This window comes from Anguilla anguilla, chromosome 3, assembly GCF_013347855.1.
Source record: "Anguilla anguilla isolate fAngAng1 chromosome 3, fAngAng1.pri, whole genome shotgun sequence".
Taxonomy (NCBI): Eukaryota; Metazoa; Chordata; class Actinopteri; order Anguilliformes; family Anguillidae; genus Anguilla; species Anguilla anguilla.
Window position 1 is genome coordinate 3,416,110 of NC_049203.1, and position 16,086 is coordinate 3,432,195.

General features: G+C 46.8%; 3 protein-coding genes and 1 long non-coding RNA gene across 8 annotated transcripts; 2 read left to right on the forward strand and 2 right to left on the reverse strand.

Moving 5' to 3' along the window:
• The first annotated feature begins 1,366 nt into the window (after nt 1–1,366).
• LOC118224195 lies at nt 1,367–2,600 on the forward strand. Its single transcript, XR_004764600.1, has 3 exons — nt 1,367–1,481; nt 1,630–1,681; nt 2,474–2,600. It is a non-coding gene; the product is annotated as an uncharacterized LOC118224195 (long non-coding RNA).
• Nucleotides 2,601–2,614: 14 nt separating this feature from the next.
• LOC118224192 (trichohyalin) lies at nt 2,615–10,160 on the forward strand. 4 transcript variants are annotated; one of them, XM_035411457.1, is made up of 15 exons: nt 2,615–2,766; nt 3,241–3,375; nt 3,551–3,625; nt 4,020–4,102; nt 4,505–4,615; nt 4,807–4,938; nt 5,399–5,535; nt 5,874–6,094; nt 6,298–6,363; nt 6,618–6,741; nt 7,173–7,309; nt 7,533–7,676; nt 8,023–8,190; nt 8,700–8,850; nt 9,356–10,160. In XM_035411457.1, exons 1-15 carry the CDS (start codon nt 2,722–2,724, stop codon nt 9,436–9,438), a joined length of 1,812 nt encoding a protein of 603 aa, XP_035267348.1. In that variant the 5' UTR covers nt 2,615–2,721; the 3' UTR covers nt 9,439–10,160. The 4 variants fall into 4 exon arrangements, with proteins under 4 accessions (XP_035267348.1, XP_035267350.1, XP_035267349.1 ...); XM_035411459.1 differs by having other exon boundaries at nt 6,621–6,741; XM_035411458.1 differs by having other exon boundaries at nt 3,244–3,375.
• slc35a4 (solute carrier family 35 member A4) lies at nt 9,949–12,103 on the reverse strand. Its single transcript, XM_035411461.1, has 2 exons — nt 11,370–12,103; nt 9,949–11,336 (listed from the first exon to the last, which is right to left on the reverse strand). The coding sequence occupies exons 1-2, from the start codon at nt 11,889–11,891 to the stop codon at nt 10,866–10,868; spliced, it is 993 nt and encodes a 330-aa protein (XP_035267352.1). The 5' UTR covers nt 11,892–12,103; the 3' UTR covers nt 9,949–10,865.
• Nucleotides 12,104–12,255: 152 nt separating this feature from the next.
• LOC118224194 (SLC35A4 upstream open reading frame protein-like) lies at nt 12,256–15,205 on the reverse strand. Of its 2 annotated transcripts, none has more exons than XM_035411463.1 (3): nt 15,108–15,205; nt 13,693–13,791; nt 12,256–13,094 (listed from the first exon to the last, which is right to left on the reverse strand). In XM_035411463.1, exons 1-3 carry the CDS (start codon nt 15,138–15,140, stop codon nt 12,897–12,899), a joined length of 330 nt encoding a protein of 109 aa, XP_035267354.1. In that variant the 5' UTR covers nt 15,141–15,205; the 3' UTR covers nt 12,256–12,896. The 2 variants fall into 2 exon arrangements, with proteins under 2 accessions (XP_035267354.1, XP_035267355.1); XM_035411464.1 differs by lacking the exon at nt 15,108–15,205 and adding an exon at nt 14,457–14,557.
• Between the last annotated feature and the right edge of the window lie 881 nt (nt 15,206–16,086).

The window sequence follows — 16,086 nt, forward strand, 5'->3', positions numbered from 1 at the left end:
GAATATGAAATTCATTACGTGAAGTCAAAGAAACCAACACAAGGTTAACCGGTCATTAGTTTGCTTTGCGCAACGGGGGTTCAACGGACCCTTAAATCCGGGCGAATCTGAATTCTGTTTCACTGAAGAAGCCGACTTGTAGATTCCTCTTTCTGTGTTTCAGAAAGTTTAATCCCATCGCTAGACGATCACTAGCCCACCTCGTTAGTTGTTATTTATCACGACACGTCGCAAATGTGCGACTTTAAAGGGGGCAGTTAGAGAACTGGATCTACATCGCAGAGGCTACAAGTTCAATTCCCAGCTAAGACACTGCCCTTAAAGCTGTGGAAGTTGGTCTGGGTAAGAGTGTCTGCTAAATATATATTAAAAAAAAAAAAAAAAATGATAAAAAGGGTCATTTGAATTTATGAATGGCTGGGCTGGATTTACAGACTGAAGTCCCTTCGTTTCCCTAACGACCCCGATGGTGTTTAGAATCTTATTCGTAATTAACAGAGTAACACAAAGGCTTTATTAGCCTCCACATTAGTCTGAAAAATTTAGTAAATTTGGCCATGAGTTGCGACAAGCTCTCAAACTTGACCTTGCGTATCTTTAAAAGGTGTGGCCATTCATTTTTGTCTAATGCACAGGACATGAGTCTGGTCTTAATCTCATATAGACCCATATATTCTACTTTGCTGAAACCTGCACTACAAGGGACATCCAGTGAAATAAAATAAATATTTTAGAGAATGTTACCAACGCAACGTCATGTCATCCATGACGCTTGTAGACTGTAAAAAAAAAAAAAAAAAACTTTTTTTCTGCCAGATCTCAGGAGGATGTGAAACTGCAAGTGATGTCATGAATGAGTTTTTGGAAGATGAATATATTTCTGACCTTGTATGGAAATTCGATAACTTACTACTTTAGTAACCCACCGCCTCCTAATGTCCCTTTTTTAAATATTTTGATTTCAAAAATAAAAAATTATTACTGGCATCAAATCTGCTTTTTTTCTAATTACATTTTAATTTGTTTTAGGTGTACTTATATTTTTTTTATGTGTTTATGGGATAAGTTAGCGCAACGGCCTCTGAAAATGCCTGAAAATGATTATACAATCCTAATAAATATTCATGCCCTGCTTGCAGCGTGCGTGTCCCCAGAGACCACCTCTCTTAGTGTTTTCAGCGGCAGTGAACCTCTGCGTACAGAAGGACGCTCCGAGCGGAAAGTCCTTTAAGAGGGGGCTCTTGTGAACGTGTGGCGGCGTGTCAAAGTATCCTCCTCATTAGAAAGCCTGCTTTTTTCAGAGTCACTTTCCCGAAGAGGAACTGAGTTCTCCTTCGGTTCCTCTTCCCCGGGGGAAACCCTATACCGCAACACAGACCCAGCTCATCAATATTTCAGGCCTCGAGCGCAGAGGTTCCATGTTGTAGTAGTAGATGAGGGACCTATTCGTGTTTTTGCTCCATTGAGACATGGGGGCAGTGGTGAGTACCCCCTGGGCCTTACATGTATGCTGTGTTTTCACAATGCTGTTGTGTAAAGGGGGGGGGGGGGGGGGGAATGGTAACACCTGCGAGCGGGAGCCTCCTCTTTGAGTTCATCCGAAACTGAAACGGCCTTTGTCCCCCTCAGAGCCGGGAGAACATGGCAGTGCGAGTGGGGGTGCTGATCACTCACAGTGCAGGTAAGTGGGACTAACCTGCTGCTACCTCTCTCTGTACCATGAGTGTGGGGCATTTCACTTGTGACCTGTGAGGAATACATCTGTGAAGTCACCTGTTATGGACATTTTTTGAGGTCACAAACCTGTGAGGGACATGCTTGTAAGGTCATAGTGGTGGGGGACATGTTTGGAAGGTCATATCTGTGGGGGGACATACTTGTGAGGTCATATCTGTTGGGGGTATGTTTGTAAGGTCACCTGCGAGGGACATTTGTGAGGTCATTTCCTCGTTTGAGACAGAATGGGTGGATTGTACCTGCTCAGGTGCATGTGACGACAGGTATGAAGGTAATAGCACCATGACTCTTGGGAAGAGGAGTGCCTGACTTAGACATGGGCATGCAGATTTTGGAGTTTATGCCTCTGAGAGGCATAAGTTGATACCTTGATGCCCTGTGCAGAAATGGCTGAAAAGTCAACATGGCTGAATCCTCCAGGTCAGAATGCAGCTTGAAACTGAAGCGACGGTATTCAATCTAAACTCAGTCTGTCATGTCCTTAACTCTGGGTGAGGAATTAAACAAGTGCTGCATTTGGCTTGATTCTTACACCCAGCTAATTTCAACGACTGAATCTGACTCGAGCTCACTATTCAAAATTAGACACAGAGACTAAATAGTCAGAATCTGAACACCCCCAGGTTTTTGGAGTCCCCTCGCGTCCTGCTGCTCAACCTTGAGCGAAGCGACGGGCCTTAAAATGCGGCGGGTCTCCTTCCCGACGCACCTGACTGGGTTTATCGCGCCTGTGCAGATGGCGGCCGTAATGAGAGACTGGCGATACGGGAGGAGCGCAGCGGCGTGGATTACTCGGGCGAGGAAGACGGCGACGCCGCCGCGGTGAGAACACTTACGCGCGAACGCGCGACGCGTGAAAGTCACGGAGGAGAAAAATATGAATTTTCATTTCTGAGGTCGACTGTGTCTGTCGTGCCTCCCGCTGGACCTCTTTGATTTGGTTTTTGTTTGTTTTTGTTTTTTTGTTTTTTTTTACGCCAGAGAATGTCCTTCTCTTTCGATGCCGTTGCGACTCAGGAGAACGCACAGGTGAGAGAAACGAAGCAGGTGTGGGCATATCCTCGCATCATGTCAGGGTTAATCCAAATTTTGAAGTGTAGGTGGCATAATTAACAGAGAAAAACTATAATTCTGGCTCACTGGAATATTGATTATAATTCAGTCCATATTCTGGTGAAACCTTACCTATTCCACTGTAGTGATTACTGTCTGTATTCTTATTATAATAATTCAAATAATAATCATTAGTTATAATTATTATTATTATTATTATTATTATTATTATTATTATTATTATTATTATTAGTGCTTTACAATAGCACAATAAATTGTAAAACAATTAAAATAGTAAAACTGCACATTGAGAAATAGAGAAAAATAGAAATACAAACACAAAACAAAATTACGTTAAGGATTTATGTGCAATTTGTAAAACAAAACAGAAGTTGTAGATTAAGATTGATGAGAATTTTGTTGCCTAAGTGTTGTGATTGATTCTTTTAGCAGAGGCTGTACCCCGAGCTCCTGCGGCCTATCACAGGGCTGATGTCCACGGGTTGCCACAGAAACGTTCTGGTGGGCGGAGCCTCCAGGTCTGGGAAGGAAAACATTCTTGGGGGCCAGGGTATTGTCAAACAGGTAACATTGCAGGAAGGTTACAGCCTGTCAATGAAGAAAAACATTATATAAAACCCCTGTACCTGGTACAGATTGAATGCCAAACCGACAAGTAGTATGTTACCAGTATGTTACACAAAACTACAATATATAGAGTACAGGTTATTTTGACATCTTTTCTGTTTATTAATTCCAGCTGATTACAGGTTTGTTCAGTGAGATGACCAAGGCCAGCGATGGAGAATGGTTCTCTACAGTGTCCTTTATGCAGGTATAATATAACACAGAAAATGTGTCTGGTTTTAACCACAAGAGGGCACCAGCAAGGTAGTCCTCATGGCCCTCCAGGACTGGAGTTTAACAGCCCTGCATTAAAGGCTATAAAACAATGCTGGACTTTTGTATTTCCAGTGGTTGCGTCAGAGGCAAAGCATTATCAGGTTGAAATGCAGAAATTTGCTCAAGTGTTCTTGATTGTAACTGGTTCCGATTTTCTATCTCAGCAGTCACGTCTGTTTTGATTGGCTGGGGTTTTTCCGTCACTACAAATGTAGGCTCATAGTTGCTTATAGCACATTGTGTGAATATGTGTCACATTCTGTCTCTAGACACCCTTCAATTAATCATGACAGCATCTCTGTTGTTGTCCCTGGTTACCTGGTTAGTTTTATCCTGACAACAGCGCGCTTGACCTCCTGAACCCAGAGAGGCGGAGCTTGAAACCAACGACTCACCCGATCCTGGGGATGTAAGGAGAGACGCGTCTGCTGTGTTCTTTCCTTTCTTTCCTTTCTAAATGAAGTTTGACAGTTTTACATCACTCATTTAGGGATACAGCCTTTTGTTTATAGCATGAAAAATACTATTCATAACAGCAATTTAATAATAGCTATATGACAATATTTAGGACAGGTAAATGTTCTTTGAGACCATTATCGAAAATGGTCTTTATAAATGCAATATTTTGCTATTATCTGTAACTATTATAGTATATTTTATGATATTATAATGGCTTGGAAACATTGTGTTAGATACAGCTGGGGATGAAATAATGGGTCAAATGTGAGTTTTAATGTGCATGTAGTGCTTCCCTACTTCCTCTGTACCGAGTCAGTTATATTTTGTGTATGTGTGTTTTGGCTTGTCGCAGTCTTGTAGAGGGCCTGTGTGAGGTCGTCATAGAGACAGCAGAGGAAGCCCTCGCCCTTTACGAGAAGGGCAGGGAGACACTGAAGATCAACAGTGGGAACTTACATAGCAGGTCAGTCACCCCGCCCCCTACTGGGAACCTTTGGGCACTGCTTAATCTGTGATATTTGGTAGACTGTGGCTATGCCTTCCCGGGCGGTGGGGTACATTGGATAGTTTGACCTGAGATGGATCGACTGGTGCGTCATCCGATCTGAACCTGAGGGAAACGGCTGACTGACGGAAGGTTCCCGTCCCTCTCAGATGCAGCTCCGTTTTCTCCGTCAGCGTTGAGAGGAGGCTCCGCTCGGCCGGGGGTCGGGACCGACAGTACTGCCGCAGCAGTCTCCGGGTGTTCGACCTCGCAGGAGGGGCGCGCAAGGGCGACCTAAACGGGTGAGACCTGGCAGTCTGACGGTTTTCCTTATCCTCGCTGAGAATTTAAATGAGAATTTTCAGCGGTATGATCTGAGTCCTACACTAGGGTCATGACCAGGGATAATAGGACGTTGAACGATAGAACACTGGTGTCACCTCCTTTTGAATAGAAGCCTGAGTAGAGCTCCACCAATCACAGAGTACGTTGATAACCTCAAATAAAAGGTCAATAGTACTTGAAAATCAACTGGTTATCCTGACTACCTACTGTAACGGATGCGGGAAGGTTAACCAAAAAAATACCCTATAATTATGATTGCTGTTGTTATGTTTCTTATTACCAACGTACTCCTTGATTGGTGGAGTCACTCGATGGCTTCTAAGCAGGAGGGAACACTGTCGCTGTCTTCTCCCTATTTATTTATTCCTGGTCAGGACTGAATGGTCACCCATAATCCTTTGTGCTGTGCATCCACAGGGTCAGTCCTCTGGTGAAAGTTCTGGAGCTCATGGAGTCGGGTGAAACCCCTGGCAACAGGCTCCTCCCCCTCCTCCTGAGGGACTCTCTGGCAGGAGGCTGTAACACTTTCCTTCTGTACTGCATCGAGCCACAAGGTGGAGCCCTTGCTACAGTTTGGAGTAGGCAGGTTTTAGACTAGGGAGGGCAATTTTTGTCCAGTGTGTGTTCAGGTTTTTGTTTCCACCAATTACCCTGATTAAATGAGCTAACTGACTGTTTATACCAACACTGGTTCACTGGTAGATTAGATCACAGTAAACCTTTTCATATAGGGACATAAGAACAGTCTTTGGCTGTCATTTCATAGCAAGTGTAATTGGTTTAAACAAAAAACCTGCATATGCACCAGCCCTCCAGTTCTGCAGGCTACAATATTTTACTATGGTTACTATGTAAGTAGGTACTGTCACCCCCCCCCCCCCCCCCCCCCCAGGCTTGCTAGATGAAGAGACCCCCCATGCACTGGCCTTAGCCCAGCGTGTCAGGGGCCTGGTGACTCGCACTGCACCACGGCATTGTGGGAAATGGAGTCCCCAGGCTGCTGCGAGGGAGATCCGGGAGCAGATTCGAGATCTGAGGACCAAGATGGTGGCGCAATCCGAATGTGAGGAAGGCGACACCAGGAGACTTGAGGAACTGATCCGAGCTCTGCAGGTCACAGGGCAGGGACGGGGACCCCCCGGCAGATTTAAGGACTTTTATTTTACATTTGATTTTTTCTTATCTGTGTTTCTAAACCTGTCTCTTGCTTGATGTGGAACTTCAACGATGGGAATCGTGTTCTAAACCACGATTGTTGAAGATGGAAGATTTATTTTGTATATATATATATATATATATTTCTGGCTCTTGATCAGGTGGTGAAGGATCAAGACTGGGAGAAGAGGAGAGAGCAGTCAAAGGAAATCGAGGAAAAAAGAAAGGTTTCTTTACATTATATAGCACCATAAACCCTGATGCACACTATCCTTTCAGAGTTTACCAAGCACTAATAACCAACTGGAACTGTAATGAATACTTGTAATGAGAGGCCAAGGCTTCTTAAAGCTCAAACATTTGTGCATCTGTCACGTGCACTGACTCATATTGCATTTCATAGATAAACAGTGACTGGTCCAAATCAATGAGTCATTGAAAGGACATACATTAACACTAATGTATTACACTGATGGGACAGCAGTATCAAGCAAGAAGCGCCATGGAGCGGACGCCAAGTCGCACCACCGACCAGCAGGGGGAGACAGAGAGGCGGACACACCTCCAGGAGCTGCTGAGGGAAGAGATGGAGGCTCATTTGAGAGGTGTGGCATCTCAGGGCAAAACCTCACTATAGTACTTTATTTGGACTACACGCCATAAAGCCTAAATTACACTGCCGTGGGTGTGCTATAGCACCTGTTATAGGCAGTCAAGACAGCATATTACAGCTTGCAATGGATGGCATACTACTGTCATAACACATCTAGGAATTATTTTGGAGCAGTTGTCTTGAATTCTGTTTTATTATAAGCTGTATATATTATGTCAGTGATCTGGCATTTGTCATAAGGTGTAATCTGCGGTTGTGGCTGGTTATGACAGGTGTTATGTCATGCTTGTGGTAGCTCATGTCAGTGTAATGAAGGCATAATGGCATATAACTGGAGTGTTGCTAATCTCACCCCTGATGGGGTCAGGCTTGATGCTGGTGTGCCTGCGGCTGCCATATTGTTTTTTTCGATCTGATCCATAGAGGGGAGGGTGGGTGTGGAGGAGAGCCAGAGGAGAGTGGGCAGGATCCAACAGCTGAGGGAGGCCCTGAGGGAGGAGGAGCGCAGACTGACAGATGCCGACAGGGAATCCGACCAATCACAGAGTGGCGCTAACCAGGTAAGCACACCCTATTCGCTGGAGCTTTCAGTCCCGGGAAACTGAAAGAGGATAGGCTGTATTTCGTGGAGGTACTGGATTGCAGTTCCTTTGTTGATCATCTTGCTTGAGCGATTGGTTCAAACAATTTGGTTGTTTTCTCTTTCCTAACTGCCATACAGTAACAAGATGGTGTAAGTATATGTCTTGCATTTGTTTTAGATTGTTCTACCCCTGTTTCTAGGGTGAGAGTGGTTCAGTCCTGCTTTCTGAGGTGGAGGTGGAATATACCAAGGCCCTGCACAGGAGGAAGAGACTGATGGAGGAACATCAGTCTCTCATCCAGGAAGAGCTGGCTAAAATGGAGAGGGATCTTGAGACAGAGAAGGTACAAGATTTTTGATTGGAGGATTTTTGGGTGTATATGTTTGTTGGGTGGGGGGGTGGGGCTGTAATGGTAGGATTCTGGTTTGGGGGGAGAGGTTAGAACATGTTTGTGACCATAGGATTTGTAGGGTACATGGGTATATCCACTGATTGGGGGGGGGGGGGGTGTGTGACTGTGGTATTTGTAGGATATTTGGGTATATCTGCTGGTTGGGGGGGGGGGGGGGGGGTTGACTGTAGGATCTGTAGGACACTCTGGTATATCCACTGGTTTGGGGGGGTGTGACTGTAGTATTTGTAGGATATTTTGGTATATCCACTGGTTTGGGGGGGGGGGCTGTCCTCAGGCGGATGGGCCAGAGGGGGAGGTCTTGCGGCTGGGGAGGGAGAGGCAGGTCCTGGTGCTACAGATGGAGGCTCTTCGCCGGGAGAAGCAGGAGGCCGAACAGGACCTGGAGGCGCAGCACCTCCGACACGTGCACCTCCTGCGCTCCGTGAGAGAGGAGAGTCTGCAGGTGAGTCCTGCGCTCTGTGAGAGAGGAGAGTCTGCAGGTGAGTCCTGCACTCTGTGAGAGAGGAGAGTCTACAGGTGAGTTCCATACCTGTGAGAGAGGAGAGTCTGCAGGTGGGTGCAGCACTCTGTGAGAGAGGAGAATCTGCAGGTGAGTCCTGCGCTCTGTGAGAGAGGAGAATCTGCAGGTGAGTTCCGTACCTGCACTCTGTGAGAGAGGAGAGTCTGCAGGTGAGTTGCAGCAGATAGCTGGGAGCTTTCACATGTTCACACCTACCATAGAGGGTTCCATAAAGAGATAAAAAGGGTTCTTCTATGGAGACAAGCTAAAGAACCCTTTTTTGAGAGAGTGTGATGGAGAGGGGCGCTGAATTTAACCCAGGGGAGCATTGACTCTGAAATGCACATACATGTTAACAAAGCAGTGTACGAGTCCTTGTTAAGGGTGGATGTGGCTGGTGTTCAGTGCCTGGGGGGGTGTGGCTGGTGTTCAGTGCCCAGGTGTGTCCCCAGGTGTTCAGGGTGTTCCGCCAGGTGTTTGAGGAGCAGGGGGAAGTGGTGGAGGGTCGGTACCGGACTCTGCTGCTGGAGGCCATCCAGGATGCAGTCCACCTGTCCGCCCAAAACCAGCAGCTGCAGGTCGAGAACAAACAACTGCGCAGAGGTGAGTCACTGAGTTAGTGAGTTAGTTGTATGTGGTGGATTACTGAGTTAGTGAGATAAGTCACTGAGCGAGTGAGTTAGTGAGCAAGTTAGTGAGTTACTGAGTCACTGAGTGAGTGAGTTAGTGAGCAAGTTAGTGAGTTAGTGAGTCAGCGAGTGATTTAGTGAGTGTGCTTTAAGCGGTGGAATACTGAGTTAGTGAGGTGAGTCTTATTCATGGCAGTTAGGGAACAGGGTGTGGATAGCCCCCCCCGGCCCCCGCTCTGCTGGCCTCACCCCCAGCGCCTGCACTTAACGCCGCCTGACTCTGCTGAACCACGGCCAGCTCAGGCCGGGCCCATCGATTTTCACAGACAGGTGCTGGGAGCACCGCACGGAGCCACAGAACCAGGGAAATAACGGATAAATCACGACGCGGGGAATCTCTCTGACCTGCACCCCCCTTTCCCAGCATGCCCTGCTCACCGATCCAGCGCCACTGACACGCCCTCTCCTCTCACCCGCAGCTCTGGCCCAACTGAAGGACGCCCTCTCCGTACGGGGCGACCCCCAGGAGCGGGCAGCTGTCCCGATATCCCAGCCGCAGTGAGGGACTCCCACCGCCGCACCCCCCCCCGAAAATGCGGGTGGGGAGGACACGCATCGTGCAGGAGCAGAGGGGTGAATTTGTTTGTCGGCGGAAACGTGACCGCTAGGACGGGACACGGGCGAAAAAGGGGCGGGGCCACAGGAACACATCACGCACCGGTTCCCATGGTAACGTGGCTATCTAAGGGAGATTACCACAGGCAGGGCTCGTCCTTCTTGGTTAAGTCAAGATCCTTGCCTCCAGGGCAAAGTAATCACCCTCAACTACCAGAAAGTGCCCCATTAGTCAGAACCATGGCAACAGAACCATGGCAAGAGGACACAGATTTGGGGAAGAGGTTTGTTATTTTTTACTCTATCCAAATGACAGAAATCTATATCTCCCTTGAACATCCATTCCAAACAGTTCTTGACATTTAAAAGCATTCCTCTAATTAATGTAAAAAGCATCATAATGTCCTCAAAAAATATTATCATTGTAAAGACACCTGAACAATTAACACAAGACTCCTTTTATTCAATAGAGCTTTATTTTCCTTTGACTTTCATTTGACTCCATTATTCCAATACATAAATATATAGCGTTTATTTTTAATGTACCATTGTTTATTTATTCACTTAAAGCATCGATACACTTCTCAGCACCTGCTTGCGAGATGGGGAAATGTATACGTGTTAAACGATAAAACATCTTTATACTTTCCATAACAATAAAAAACAAAACAAAAACAAAAACAGATATATGTCCACAGAAAAGTAAACACTTCAGTCAGATTTTCCTTAAAGCCATGCAACAAAAAAAAAAGCAAATGTAAACTACAGGAAAACAAACAAAAAAGCAAAGAGAGAAAGAGGCAGACGTGTGTGTTTTCAGTAGAAGAATGAAGGTTCCAGTACAACTCCTTACAGCTGCCAGGTTGGTTTAACACGGGTGAACAGTCTTATCCGAATAGGGCGAGTGTGGGTGCAGGTTTTTTAGGCCAGCGCTATCAAACCTGATACAACTAACTAATCGTGGTCTTTAATCAAGACCTTCTTAAGTAGAATCAGGTGTCTTAGTGCTGGGCAAAAACCTGCACCCACACCAGCCCTTTTTGGATAAGATTGGACACACTTGGTTTAACAGCTCACGAAAGAGTAGGAGTTTCACCATTTCTGAAATACTCAACACTGTCAGGCAAATACCGTGTGGAAATGTGGCAGCCAAAATACCTCAAACAATGCCTTTATTTACATCAGTTCTCCGTGAAACTCCTTACATTGCACTTCTAATGAAAATGAAGCAACAAAAACAAACCACTCAAGTCAAAAAAAGAGCGAATGAATCCACAGTAACTTGATTTGGCGCAAGAAAAAAGGAACGTGAGAAAGTTTCATCATCCTGTGCTCGAACGTACTCCCGACAGGTAGGACGGCGGGCGGGCGGGGCTACGTTCCGTAGTACAGGTGAGCGGCCAGCGCGATCATCAGCACCGCCAGCAGGAAGGCGGGCGTGAGCTGCAGTCCCAGCAGCAGCCAGGAGAGGGCGGCGTTGACCAGCATGGAGCAGGAGATGACGAACAGCCGCGTGATGCTGCTCCCGTGCTTCATCACCGCAGACATCAGGAGCCCGTTGGCCGCCTGCCCCGCCACGATGGCCCACACCGTCGCCGAGTAGCCCTCCAGGAAGCCGCGGTCGCCCCCGGCGCCGGACAGGTGCGCCGCCCCGTTCACCGCCACGCCGAAGACGTACAGGAAGAGGTTCTGCAGGCTGAGCGGCAGCCGCTGGGCCTTCAGGGTGAGCTCGGTGTAGACGGCGGCCAGCCCCGAGATCGCGCAGTAGGAGAGCACCAGGAGGAGGCCCCAGGAGGAGACGTGGAGGCGCCTGGCGGGGTCTGGGCCTCCCTCGTCCGCCCCCCGTGCCCCCGGCTCCCCCCCACCGCCCGCCCCCCGGGCCCCCCCCGGCTCCAGGCTGGCGTAGCTGTGGCACACCCCGGCCCCCGTGAGCAGCGCCAGGGCCAGCCACTGGCGAGGCCTCAGCCTCCTGCCCAGGCAGCCGCGGTAGAGCAGCGCGGTGCAGCCGATCTTCAGGTTCCCCAGCACCTGGAAGCTGCCGGGGTCCATGTGCGCCTGCATCAGCACCGCCAGGTTGTTGTTCAGGGCGTAGAGCAGGGCGGGGAGGGCGTAGGGGACGGCCTGCGCCCAGGACGCGGACGCCAGCGCGGGCCCGCCCGACCCCCGGGACGCCAGCACGGCGGCCAGGGAGGCCAGCAGCTTGGCCACCTCGATCAGCAGCACGCAGGACGAGGAGCTGAACGGGACGCGCCCGTCCACTTTGGACAGGGCGATGAGGGGCGCGTGGGACCCGTAGATGAGCACAGAGAGGGTCAGGAGGAGAGCCCAGCCCAAACGCCTCGGCCAGCGCCTCTCCGGAGGGGTCGGGACATCGGAACCCACGTTCGGGATGACGATCATTCTCACGTATATTTTTAGGGAGGGGTGGGGGGGGTGGCAGCGGTGAGGGGGCGTCCTTAACTAGTGCAACACCGCATCACCTGAGACTTCTAAATCATCATTCTAACAGCAGTTCTTTCAATCCACTCTTGTGGAAGCACCATGCAGAAGCACAGAAAATAATTACTGTAACTGTTGTAGTAATTAAGTACATTTACTACTACTAAAATTGTAAATACTTTCTTATAACATGGCCTGTCTTAGCATTTTGAAGCACTGCTACACGTATTTTTAAAAAATACACATAATAATATGGCATATGTTTAAAATGCAGAAATTAGTATATAAATAGCGCATTTAATATTTTAAAATTAGATTTTCTTTTCAAAATGGCTTATCATATCCTTGATAAAATAAGCCATAATCAAGGAGAGGACAAGCTCAGTTTTCAAGCAGCAGCCATTATCCTGCAAAAAAACTTATTTATCGAGCTCTGTTTTCTTTGGGTAAATGTTTACACTTAAACAGCAGAGGGAAACGCACGAACAGATGCTGAAATGGCGGATTGGCGACTCAGGACAACGATAGCAGCCATGCCGTCCAGTTCCTTAAGGCAATTAAACGAACCCTGATTCCACTCTCGCAAAATACTAATACAATTAATAAAGGATAAAAGCGTCTTTTCCAGTTACACGTGAGCATTGCGCAAACAAACTGTGAACCCAAAATTTCTGCCGCTGACAATTTCACGCTTGCTCACCGGTGGATTTTATACAGAAACATGGACCCATATCAGCGTTACTCAGTTTCTTAGCTTCTCCCCATAAAACTTTCTCTCTGTTTTGCACTTTGACACAAGACTCAACAAGGGCTCCTTCGTTTAAATAATTAATTTTCAGAATTAAAAAAGGAGAAGACAGAGATGAAATCTTCCAGTTTCAGGCTCTGATGCGAGGGAAAAAAACAGGGTACCTGGCTCACCCCCTGCCCAAATTAAAGGGGGTGGCCTCGCCCCCCCCACCCGAATTAGTTGGGCCCCTTTCTGAGGGAGTTGAAGTAGTCTCTCACGGTCTTCTCGATGTTGGGCACCTGGTAGTTTTGGGCGGCGTATATGCCCGTGCAGGTGCCCAGGGCCACGCCCAGGACGGCCGAGGACCGGAGTTTGGCCACCACGTAACCGGCCAGGAAGCCCTTCAGGAAGGGAGAGGCCAACAAGGAGCCGCCCTGCAAGGAAACAGAGCCAAGATGGAGTCAGACTCCTGCAAGAAAACAGAGCCAAGATGGAGTCAGACTCCCGCAGGAACCAGAGCCAAGACGGAGTCAGACTCCTGCAGGAACCAGAGCAAAGATGGAGTCAGACTCCTGAGGGAACTAGAGCCAAGATGGAGTCAGACTCCTCAGGCCTCGTGCCAGTCTCACGCACAGCAGTGTCCCACCCATAGATTGTATAAAAATAGGTCCCACCAGGGAATCGAACCTCACCAGTTCCCTTTGTTTATGCTACGCTACTGCTCTTGCAATACAGAGGTTTGAGTCCAAGGTAGGACCTTGAAATTGTCACATTGGATACTTACATTAATGCACAGTTAACATTGTCATTTGTGCGTGCTGCTCTGGATAAGATCACCTGCTGAATGCGATATAAAGTTGGTTTCTTTCCTAACATGCGCTTTTCACTGTATCCAACGTACAACACACAAACATTTGAGAGAACTTCAATAAATTACACAAGACATTGCACTTTGTTCTTAAACATAAATATATATTGGATATGACACTTACAATGCCACAAAAAAAAAAAAAAAAGCTACAGGAGGGTCACCTGAGGGATCCCCGCCTGCACTTCGTCCTCCACGCGCTTCTGGATGTCCTCGAGCTGATCCTTGAGCTGCGCAAGATCCTTGAGCTGCCTCAGGGGGTCCTGGGATAGGACGGTCAGAGAGGACAGGCGTGGGGTAAAAACCTAAACTGCAGTTCTCCTGTTCTCTCCATGTCAGTTAGTTGTGCGAGTATGCTACAACATAATATAATCCTCTAATACTTCTGTTAAACTAACGCTACTTAATAGCAGCCCTTGTTTGCTAAGTTATAATATGCATAGATTATTAGGGGGTTTTACAACTTGATAACGAGACAAAGATCATGGAAAATAACGCTGACAACCATTTAAAATTGACTATCAGTTTGTGAAGCTAAAACACTTTGACTATACCCGCCTGGTAATGGCATCTTTGTATCAATTTCCTAAAGCGCTCGTGTATACAGATACGATGGTCACTTACATTAGTAAAACAAACAGCACAAAACTTAGTTACCTAACGACACCATTCGCTATAACTGTACAAGTACGATAGCTAACAGTGTGCTAACTGCCATAGCTAACAAGTACTCACAGCGCTAGTTAAGATTGCTATCTTGCTAGCAGACTATTCAAAATACTTCAGTCAAACACCGAGTGAGAAACGCACAAAAGTTGTAATTCTTACACAAACAGGTATGTCCGTCTCGCAAGACAGGGGCAGATTTATTGGTCATCTTAAAGAGTACTACATGTCCAGATCGTTACACTCCAGAATTCACACTCACCTTGCCGTCCGCCATGTTTCCGACTAGGCGTACGCAAGCGAGATCTTTGCGCAACTAGTCTGGCCTGTCGCTGTGTGAAAGGGATAGTTGAATGTGCATGCGATTTATTTTCCTTGTGCCACCGGTATTTTTAATTTTACAGGTTTATACATGTTAAATGAATTAGATAACGGCGACGCATAAACACCAGTAGACTACATTCGTGGTAACGAAAGGATTCGATTTACTGTAATTAGCCTACAGATGGGCAATATTTTAAAAGCAACTTGCTAGTCTGTTACAAGCAGGCACACTGCCTCAAATAAAATAAACAAACAAATATTCAAACGCAAACTATATGAAATACGCACTATGCTCTGTATATGAATTCCTATTCTCTGTTTACCTAATAAATATAATGTTTACATTTATCGAACGAAAGGAAGATTATGGTACTTTTAGAAGCTATAGCCTATTCATGGGATAACTGCGTTAACAAGCGGTTTTTTTTAAGCAAGATGGGTGAATTTTATAAGTCTGTTTTAATATATGTGATTTTACGCGCATTCATATTGGTGGCCTTTAATGAAACTTATGTTTATAAAAGCAGGTGTGGTGCGATATGTTCACTCCTGGTCACAGTTTAGTCTCAGGCCGGCTGCGTAGGCCTACCTTCCGAATCCCGCAGCAGTAATCCGCACTCATCCTCGCGACCCTGGCGCCGGCCGCGCGAGCCGGGGCCCGCCGTTGCCATGGAAACGCATTGGAGGGTGAGAGAAGGATGCTGCAGACGGAGGCTATGACGGAATGTGGGAGCCGGCCAGACGTGGCCGTTGGTTAAGGTGGACCGACCCAAAGAGGGGCACCTGAACAATGAACAGTAGCGACGATAAATTTGCGCGCTTGCGTGTTTGCTTAGCTGAGCAGGCAACCCTATTCCATTGAACAAAATGTATCTCTTAAAAATATATATTTTTAGTCTCATATTTTCAGTTAATTTTGTGCTTTAAGTAGGTTGAGTAGCCTACAATAACATAGACTACAATAAAGTGCAAAATTTGTTTTTCACATTTTAAAAAATTATAGATTTGTGTAGGGGTAAACGAGATAAATATCACAATGCACTAATAATATTTAATGGAAATAGGGAGAATGGATAAAAAACTAAAAGTTAAATATAAACTCATCATGGTCAAGAGATACTTTGTTAGTTGTTTGCAAACTCATTTTTCGGGGAATGTTCTCTCCTAATTCTCAGAAGATGGGCATACCTCTTTATCGATTCTTTCATGATTATTATACAGTAAGTCATTACGGTGCCTTCATAACAAGTTTTATTTTTCATAGGGACAATTTCCCATCCAAATACGCAATCCAGAGAGGAGCCCTGTGGCTGCGTTAAGACCAGTCTGCCCCCTTTGCCCATGTCCCTTCATTAGGACATCATGTTCCCAGACGGTAGGCATCATCTGGAGGTTTTATTGCCGGGTGCAGCCTTGAGGGGAGAAGACGCAGAGACTGACTCTTTACCCTTACACATCGTTAATTACGGGCAGTTGGGGTTGGAGTTGCAGGTGCAAAAATAATGTCTTTGCTTTAATTCTCAAGGTCAGTTTGACAGCAAGAAGAAAAGAAAAGACAGTGAATCTGC